Source organism: Arvicola amphibius, chromosome 2 (genome assembly GCF_903992535.2).
Source record: "Arvicola amphibius chromosome 2, mArvAmp1.2, whole genome shotgun sequence".
Lineage (NCBI taxonomy): Eukaryota > Metazoa > Chordata > Mammalia > Rodentia > Cricetidae > Arvicola > Arvicola amphibius.
Window position 1 is genome coordinate 62063399 of NC_052048.2, and position 9701 is coordinate 62073099.

Below are 9701 nucleotides of genomic sequence, written 5' to 3' on the forward strand. Positions count from 1 at the left end.
TTGACTCCCGGCCTGGCCCTCAAGCATTTCCGCCAGACTCAGAGAAGGCCTCGGCATGCGTCTGCGCGTGCGCGCCTTATTAGAATTAACCGTGCAGTTGCGAGCGGCTTCCAGCCTTCCCTCGCTCACTTTCCCAGGTTCCTCGGTTGCGGCTCTGCCTCCGAGTGGAAGCACGGGGCAGGAAAAGAGTGGGCTGGAACCGGAGATAAGGGCCGGGAGGGGCTCAGCCACGGCGAGAGAGGCGGCACCGTCCGCACCCGCGCATGCGCGCGGTGGTCACATGACGGGGTGGGGGCGGCTTTGCGGCGGTAGGCGAGAATCCACCGACTGAGAGCCTGGTTGCAACAGAGCAATCTGTGGTGGCAGCGCTAGCATGGCCGCGCTCTATGGCGGCGTGGAAGGGTGAGCGCTGGACGGGCCGAGGCCGTCTGTCAGGGAGCGGGTCGGGGGCGGCGGCCTGCTCCACGCCCGGTGCCTTTGTGTTCCCCTGCGCGACCACGCCCCTCCCGGCTGCCACCTTCGCGCCGTCTCAGGGCTCGTTTCTAAACCTGGGAGACTTGTGCAGAGATGGGGTCAGGTGGGAAGTTGTCGGTCGCGGGTGGACGTGGGGAAGAAGCGTAAGCCCAGACTGAGACTTTTACCCAAGGGAACCCGGGAGTTGAGCAGCTGCCCCCAGAACACTGTCTTGTCCTAATGACCGGGACCCTCCACTGCTGTCAGCCTCGAAGGCCCTTGGTTACCTTATTCTCCTGTTCAGAAGCTGGTCTGTTGGACTTTGGGAAGTAGCTCTGCCGGGCATGGCTTTGGGTGAGAAGTGTGCCCGATTTGGGCCTCAGTTGCCACACGTGTAAAGCAAAGACAAGGGTGAGCAAGATGGTGGTTTGCCCTGGCCCTGCGCATGACAAGCATTTTGTGGATCTAGGTGTGTCAAACCAGGATGTGCCAGGAGGAGGGTCTGGTGTCCTAGCAGCTCACTGCTGACTTACCCTGAGGTCTCTCGCTGTGAATTGCTAAGGCGGATGAATGTCCTCTTTTTTTTTTATGCATTAAAAACAAACAATGAAAACCCTAAGCACATTGTAGGAGTTTGCACCTAACCCTGTTACAGTCATCTGGAAGGTAGAGCTTAATTTCCCCTATTTGTCAAGGGGTGATTTTGGATTCTTAGTCTGCTGTCTCGTGCATTAATATCCCCTCAGAACTTGATGTCCTCTTTAGTTGAATCATCTAGTCTTGACTGTCTGTCTGTTTCGTTTCAAAAAGTGCTGATCAGTAGGGTATCGCCCTTCCAAAGGACACTCTTCCTCTATACCGCTTATCCCACGAATTTAACTCCAAAGGGTTTAGTTGCTGAAGTCTGTATGAATTTCTCCCTGCCTGGTGACCATTTCTTATAAGTGTCTTGAAGACCTGGTGGCAGGAGATGAGTTTCCAAAGTGGCTCTTGGCCGTTGTGAGAGGAGCAGAGATATGCTTTTCTCCTCTGATGCATTTACCATATGTTGCCTTGGCCAGGCTCTGGGCCGGTTAGGAAGATAAGGAATCACTCTGGAGCTTCACCTAGTGGTGCTCACAATGAGTCGCAGACATGAAACAACTTAATACACTCTTAATTCAGAGCAGTCCTTGCTAGCTAGGCCTTATTAGTGTGTCTTGGAGAAGCCCACATCGGACAAGTTGTAAGGTCTAAGTGATGAGTAAGTGGGATCTTCCAGGGGAAGTAAGACCTGCCAGAGAAACATGAGAAAGGCCACATTTTAACAGGACTGAGCCCTCCCTCTTGTGTTTTATAGGGGAGGCACACGGTCCAAAGTCCTTTTACTTTCTGAGAATGGGCAGATCCTGTCAGAAGCAGATGGACTGAGCACAAACCACTGGGTAAAACGCCATCTTGAGGGGACCAGAGGGCTTAGCTCTTATTTAATGTGCTGTAACTCCTGTTGAGGTGGTGGCTGGGCCTCATAGCAGCTGGTAGGGGCAGTACAGGTCCTGCAAGCCTTTTTAACTCCTCCTTCCCTGTTGGGGCCAGCTGATTGGCACAGACAAGTGTGTGGAGAGGATCAACGAGATGGTGAACATGGCCAAACAGAAGGCTGGAGTGGATCCTCTGGTCCCCCTTCGAAGCCTGGTGAGTTGGCTGGAGCAGGGACCATTAGCAATGCTGATGCAGGTGGCCAGTAGGATTACAGAGCCTGATGAGAGGGAGAGGTCTCCTGGGCCAGGGCCCTCAATCCTGCCTATTCTTGTGGCTCCAGTGATCATCTGTAAGCTGAGAATGTTTTTTAAGAGCATGGGGCTCCAGATATCCATTGGTACCTTGATTTGAATCTCAGCACTGCCACTTAGTATAGTGTCCCTTTAAGTCAGTTATTTTCTCTCAGCCTCGTTTCCTCATTTTGCAAATACATTTACTAGGACTTTTTGGGAAAGTGAGATAAAGTGATTTATTCCAAAATGGTCAGTTCCCTGTAGTCTAGAGGGCTCTTTAAATGTTAGCTCTTCTTCCTCCCAGGTTGCTGTGACTCTGGCTACTTCCCAGATATGCAAGGGAGATGTGCAGGCACAGCCAGACCCCATGTATGTCAAGCCAAGCTGCTTTCTCCATATCCCCTCACCTTGCTCCTTTGCCTGTGTCTTCCTTTCCTCCACCCTTTCCTAGGCCAGGCTGTTCCTGCAGGCATGACCTTCTAAACGGCTCGCTGTGGGTGGAGGGGCTAGATCGGATGAGCAGGGTATGGCTAGCGGGGTGTTAGAAGGAGAGGAGTTAAGAAAAGATCTGCTCAGCGTGTTCCCCTCTCTTGCGGCCTAGGGCCTGTCCCTGAGTGGTGGGGAGCAGGAGGATGCAGTGAGGCTCCTGATAGAGGAGTTGAGGGGCCGATTTCCCTACCTGAGTGAAAGTTACATCATCACCACCGATGCAGCGGGTTCCATCGCCACAGCTACACGGGATGGTGAGAACGTGAAGGAGGCGGGGCTGAGAATGAGCTTTCTTATGGGGGAAGCCCTTTACTTTTAACTGGCAAAACTTCTCTTACAGGTATCTGCAGGGCAGCCTCTGTTACTGTCTCCCAACTCTCCTTTCCTGGGCACATTATACCCTAGCTAGACCAGGGACCAGGGACAGAGGAGGAAGGAGGGCAGGTTAAGTGTCTGGGTGGGAAGTGGAATTTCTGGGTGGGGGGCAGGAGCTGGTGGTACTGAGGAGAAAGTGTGGGACTCTGGGTATGGGAGTGTGCTGGTATATAACTGAGTCTCACAAGGCATGTCAGTGAACACCCTTTACACCAGCTCTCAGGAGACAGAGTCAGGCAGATCACTGCAAGTTCAAGGCCAGCCTGTTCTACATTAAAAAAAAAAATCCTAGGTCAGCCAGGGCCACCTTATGAGACCATCTCAAAAAATGAAACTGGCCTAGGCTCTGATTTGATAGCTCTTCCATCTTTGAGAAGTTGTGGAAGGGTTTCACTTTTGTAGAAGTGGGAGTGGCTGCTTGTATGATTTAGGGTGCTGATCGCCACTGTAAGAACGGGTTTGCTGTAGTCTCTGGCATTAGGTACTCAATAAAGCCAAGATATTTGAAGTTCTGGCTGGCAGGGAGCCATGTTCCCTTGAAGCGATGTAGACTTGTATTCTTCCTCCATCCCCTGGACAGAAAGTAAGTGGGCTGCTTGCTCTGGGAGGTTGGGTGGTGATCCTTCACTGTAGGGCCTGTTTCTGTCCTATCTTTTGCAGTGGGAAGCTGCTGCTCTGTGGGGGCCCTTGTCCACACTGAGCCCCCATGCCTTCTCCCCAGGTGGGATCGTGCTCATCGCGGGAACAGGCTCCAACTGTAGGCTTATCAACCCCGATGGCTCTGAGAGTGGCTGCGGTGGCTGGGGTCATATGATGGGAGACGAGGGCTCAGGTGAGCACACATAGGGCCTGGACATACCCCTTCCTGCGACTCTCCCTTTCCTGCCCTCTTGGTCCCCAAACCTAAACAGGTATCCCTAAATAGCTCCTAAACCTGCTTCTGAGTACAGGATAGTGTTGGGAGAATCCCAGAATTACCATCTTTCTCCTTAGTAGCCTCTCATATCCAAGGTTCAGCTTATGGCATGGTGGTGCAGCCTACTTCTGTTGACTTTTGGAGACCTAAGGGAAGGATTCAAACTGAAGGTTAAGGCCATAGCTGTCCAGAGACTCTCTGCCAGTGGGAAAGGGATCTGGACAGGACATACTTCCCACTGACACTACTTTTGGGGCAGCGTGTATATATCTCTAGGGTGGCTTTTGGGTCCAGCTCGTGCTGTGACTGCAGCTTACCACCCTTGTCTTTGAATGGGTGCCAGTGTGACAGGTGTACCTATTCAGCCTTCCTACCAGCTTTCCCTGGCCTGGGTCTGTCAGGTAGTTTGATTAAGTCTCCCTCTCTACTGGGAACCACTGACTGATCACTGACTTCTAACTGGTCTTGGGCTTGAGAGTCTTTCTTGGTGAGGAGATGGCCCGTGACTGGCTGCTATCTTCTTTCCCTCTGCTCCCGGAAGCCTACTGGATTGCACACCAAGCTGTGAAAATTGTGTTTGACTCCATTGACAACCTGGAGGCAGCTCCTCATGATATTGGCTATGTCAAGCAGGCCATGTTCAACTATTTCCAGGTACTGCCTACCCCACAGTCATGTGCACCTAGTGTAAGACACTGGGGAACCCACGGGAGAAGCTGAAGAAGGGGATGGGGTTTCCAGGTGGACCAGGACAGCATGGTGGGAAAATGATGGATAAGGACAGGATTCAGAGTAGTGTGGCATGTGTTCAGACCAGTGTGGCTGCAGTTCCTTGCAAACAGAGACTCCACTTTTGTTTCCCGGCTGCTCAGACTTGAATAATCACACAGAAACTATATAACACTGTTTGGCCAATGGCTCAGGCATATTCCTAGCTAGCTCTTACATATTAAATTAACCAATTTCTATTAATCTGTATATCACCATGAGGCTATGGCTTACAGGTCATGTTCTGGCATCTTTCTCCTGCAACTACATGGTGTCTCCTTGACTCTGCCTACTCTATCTCTATTCGGATTTCCAGCCTGACTTTACTCTACAAAGCCACTGGCCGAAATAGCTTTATTTATCAACCAATAAAAGCAACACATATACAGAAGGACATCCCACATCACTTCCTCTTAGGAATTTTAGCATTTTGGCAAACATTTAAGCAAAGCCAAATGAGACAAGTGTATAAAACACTTAGTAATGTTTCTGTGGATGCTCACATTTATCCCACTCCCACTAAATGTACTCTGGAGAATCTCTGCATACTTGGGGACTCAAAGGGGTGACCTGTTAGGTTGTTGGTAGTGGAAGACAGTTTGGGAAATGAATTCCTTGGTTGCAGTACTTCTCAGAATCTTTGGTCCACTACTGTGTGTAGGACTGTAAGGGACTGCTCTTTAAAGAGTTTTTTTAGTGAATTTGATCTTGAGGAAAACAAAATTACTCAAATGATAAATCTCAAATTCCTCTAATTTTTAAAGCTTAAAAAAAGTTCCAGAATATTTTGGTCATTCCAATAGAGACACTGGGAAGGCCACTCTGGGTGACAGACTAGGGATTTTGCGTCTTATGACTGTGTCTCCTCTTGTATTCCTCAGGTGCCAGATCGGCTAGGAATCCTCACCCATTTGTATAGGGATTTTGATAAATCCAGGTTTGCTGGGTTTTGCCAGAAAATTGCAGAAGGTACTGCAAGTGCCAGCTTGTTTGTAGCTTGGTTATCCAAAAGCATGTCTAATGGAGGGTCGTGCATGGTTAAGGCTGGCCTATGTGCTGGTCTCAACAAGTAACCTGGAGTCTGTAGTTCAACTTGGTGTGGTGAATAGGGTGAAGGTGGGACCAGACAGCACTGGATTGCCAATGTTTATCTCCCCAGTGGCCATGTGACTGGTGCAATCTGAAGACCTTAGTTTGAGAACTTGAAGTAGTACTGTCTGTTGGCAGGGACTGGAAAGTTCAGGTAGCTTGTGTTGGCTTTGGGAAGAGTTTGCATGTCACATATTGCCTTTTTCACTGTGAGGTCTGCTCCTCTAAGGTGCTTCCTTAGTCCCAGGACACCCTACTTGTGTTTATCTCAGGACTAAGGCTCAAAACATCAGCCAGGATGGGGCTAACCATCAGCACACTGCTGAAAGTGCTGGTTACCAACAGAGTATCATTAGTCTTCTCAGATAGGGTCCCGTGTCCACAGGGCTTATAGACTCACAGGAACAGACACAGTAATGTAGTTTAATAGTTCATTGGAGTCTAGTCCTACTGCACTGGTGGGGTGGAGGAGGCTCTTCTCAAAGCTTAGTAAGCTGCTTCCAGTAGGGCACTGGGAAGTATCTGGAATGGTGGGAAGAAGCTTGCTTTACCAATGTGGGCATCCATCCTAACATTGTCTTGGCCTGAGCTTGCTGCCTTATCTAAGGGAGTGGCTAGAGTAGAGTAGGCTGCTTCCTGTATTCTCCAGCCTCTTTCTCCCTGCCTCAGGTGCACAGCAGGGAGATCCCCTTTCCCGGTACATCTTCAGGAAGGCTGGGGAGATGCTGGGCAGACACATCGTAGCAGTTTTGCCAGAGATTGACCCGGTGAGTTGAGGCAAGACACAATGGTGGGTGGCAGCTGGACAGGGTCTGACCCTTGGCCTGGGGAGGTAAGACTGCTCCATCAAACTCTTTTTGCTTTGATGCCTCTGGATATGTAGACTGGCTTCATGTGGTGCTGTCCTCCATTTGTTTGTAGCTTGGTTATCCAAAAGCATGTCTAATGGAGGGTCGTGCATGGTTAAGGCTCCATTCCTTTCCTCTTCTCTGCCTCACTTTTGTGACTTCTGTTTTCCTCCCCCGTCCCCCTTTTTTGCTTGAGTCCACGTTCAGTTTCCCTGCTAGACAGAGAGTGTCTTGGACAGAAGCTGGTCTGAGGAAATATCCCTGAGGCCCTGGCAAGGTTTAGGGTTAGGGTCTGCCTGCAATGTTTCATTTTCTGCCTTCTCAGGTCTTGTTCCAAGGGGAGCTTGGCCTCCCCATTGTGTGTGTGGGTTCAGTGTGGAAGAGCTGGGAGCTGCTGAAGGAAGGTGAGTCTGGGTGGGCAGGTGTGGATGAAGACCAAAGGTACAGCTGGAAAGGAGGGTGAAGTTGGGCCCTTTATTCTCATTTGGCCCCCATGACTTCCTCCTGGGCTGTGTGCTTGCTAAACCTGTTCTCTACTGTATAGCTCAAGCTCTTGAGGTGGCAAAAAGATGTTTTATTCCCAATGATATATTTAATCACTTTTAAAGATTTACCTTTATGTTTTGTGGGTATTTTTTTCTAGTATGTATGTCTGTGCACCATGGGTGTGCAGTGCCCAAGGAGGGTGGTAGAACTGGAGTTACAGGTATTGTGAGCCACCATGTGGGTGCTAGGTACTGAACTCAGGTCCTCTGAAGAGCAGCAAATACCCTTAACCACTGAGCCGTCTCTCCATCCCCTTAGGGCTTAGACCAGTGTATGATAACATGTGGTAGCACCCTTAGTTACCATTCCCTGGCCACAAGGACTTTAGCATGGCAGCCTCAGTTCAGCCAGTTTCAGGGTTTCATTAGACTCTGAAACAGCTCAAGATTCTACTAGATTCTGGCACCAAGTTGTGGGTATTGGTGCATACTCTGTAGTTGAGGAGTATGGGTTCCTTGGGCTGCTAGTTCCAGGACCCACAGCATCATGGTGCCTCTGTGCTAGGAATGTGGTCTCTAGCATCTCCACTGAAGATTCAGTTTTTGATCTCTTCTGTGTTTTCTTCCAGGCTTTCTCCTGGCGCTGACCCAGGGCCGAGAGCTGCAGGCTCAGAACTCCTTTTCCAGCTTCACCCTGATGAAGCTACGATACTCTTCTGCACTGGGAGGTGCCAGCCTGGGAGCCAGGCACATTGGATACAACCTTCCCATGGACTACAGTATCAATGCCGTTGCCTTCTATTCCCATACCTTCTAGGGGCTGTACCCCTTTCCCCATCCAGCTGACACTGAATGTTAGAAGGGAGATTTTTCTTTGTTAAAAACACATGGAAGCAAATAAATGCACTTTACCCCCTCCCCAGTAGTATGCTCTGTATCACGTTCAGCACATTGCTGTATGTCCTCAGCACTTCCAGCAGGTTCCTAGCAGATTCAGGTACTTGCTGGTTTACGTGCATCCACCAGGCTTTTAAGCATATAATGGCCCTGCACCTCCCATTTCCACACCACATACTTTTGACTGCCACGAGCTGGGACCCAACTTTCCTCCTGGCAGAATTACAATGCCTTATGATGGAACTAAGCTGTATCCATGCCCACTTCCTGGGGAATGACCCAAGATCCATCACACCCTCTCCCAAGGTTCCCAGTAGGACTTAGAGGAACAGTACAATTCTAGTCTCAATTTTTATTTAACCTTGGGTTTGGTAGCTGTAGGCACACAGGGCATTTTATTGTTTTTTAGTCTGAATAAATCACTATAGGCCCCTCCCTACAGGCCAAGTAGGTACTGCTTAACTCAGTGGCCTGCCTGCTCCTCACTGCTGCTCACCTGGCTGTGGTTACAGTGGGGCACTTCCCTCTCAGACCTTTATAGGTAGGCTGCTGCTGCCAGCCCTGCGGGGGAGGTCTTTCTCCTGAAGCTAATCCTTCCAGGAAAACACTCTTGCTCAGAGACACTGTCGTCATTCCCAGTACCTGTTGGCACCTAAGATTAACCAGGTCTGGATGTGCAACAATGCTAGTGTTTTAACCTCTGGGTTCTATTTTCTCTCTAACTCCTGCACAGTACAACTGTCAATACACATGAAAGGAGGGAGCCAGGTTTAGCCAGGAAGATGCTACCTCAACAAGTGCATTTATTCTCATTTGTTGAGTTTTTATACAGATATCATTTGATTTACAAAGCAAAAAATTTTAAGTAATTCCCCTCTCCCCCCATTTTTGGTGTTTTTAGGAAAACTTTTTAGGGTTTTCTTAATTTTATGTTTGGGTGTTCTACCTGCATTTGTGTACACTGTGTGTGTGATTGTAGGGACCAGAAAAAAAAAAGAGATCCTGTCTCTGACTGGGGTTTCAGATGGTTGTAAGCTTCAATGTGGGCACTGGGAATTGAACTAGAAGTCATGCTCTCTCTTAATTGCTGAGCCATCTCTCCAGCTTGTTTTTCAATTTTAAAAGCCCTGTGAGCAACAAGCTTTTAAACATTTGCAACAGGGACAAGGGTCCAGAGTCTGGGCCTACTGGAGGTGCTAGGCAGCCTGGGCATCATCAGGCTGCTTTGCTCCACTGGCTCCCCCTCCTGTGTACATCACTATCACCTCAGGAGTCCAGCAGAGTTAGTACAACTCTAATACCCATGGACATGACTAGAAAGCTGCAGTCTTCAGCATTGATTCTGAGTGAAACTATGTAGTTTCATTCCCTGTCCACTTGTGCTCGTTATTAAATGGGCCTCAGATGCTTCAAAGGTTCTGAGCTGCAGTAGACAATTTCGTGGAAGGTTGAGGATCATAGGAATCTGCAGTGGCTGAGGCTCTTAGGACACACAGCTCTCGGCCTGTTAACAGAGAACTTGCCAAAGTGGAGGTGGAGAGCCAATGGAGCTGAGGAGGCTAAAACACAGCCTTAAGGTGCTCTCTGACAAAGTGTGGCGTACTCAATAGGAAACTGCTCAACACTG

At 49.4% G+C, this 9701-nt stretch overlaps 1 protein-coding gene across 1 annotated transcript; it reads left to right on the forward strand.

Annotated features, from left to right (window-relative positions):
- Positions 1–258: 258 nt before the first annotated feature.
- On the forward strand, positions 259–8095 carry Nagk (N-acetylglucosamine kinase). Its single transcript, XM_038320660.1, has 10 exons — positions 259–402; positions 1793–1877; positions 2029–2127; positions 2809–2950; positions 3793–3903; positions 4529–4641; positions 5637–5724; positions 6514–6611; positions 7018–7096; positions 7807–8095. The coding sequence occupies exons 1-10, from the start codon at positions 374–376 to the stop codon at positions 7992–7994; spliced, it is 1032 nt and encodes a 343-aa protein (XP_038176588.1). The 5' UTR covers positions 259–373; the 3' UTR covers positions 7995–8095.
- The last annotated feature ends 1606 nt before the right edge of the window (positions 8096–9701 follow it).

Excerpts from the sequence above, each read along its gene's own strand:
- Nagk (XM_038320660.1), top strand. The coding sequence starts at position 374 with ATGGCCGCGCTCTATGGCGGCGTGGAAGG. Across the intron at positions 2,128-2,808 it reads TGGTCCCCCTTCGAAGCCTG|GGCCTGTCCCTGAGTGGTGG; the intron begins GTGAGTTGGCTG and ends CTTGCGGCCTAG. Across the intron at positions 7,097-7,806 it reads CTGGGAGCTGCTGAAGGAAG|GCTTTCTCCTGGCGCTGACC; the intron begins GTGAGTCTGGGT and ends GTTTTCTTCCAG.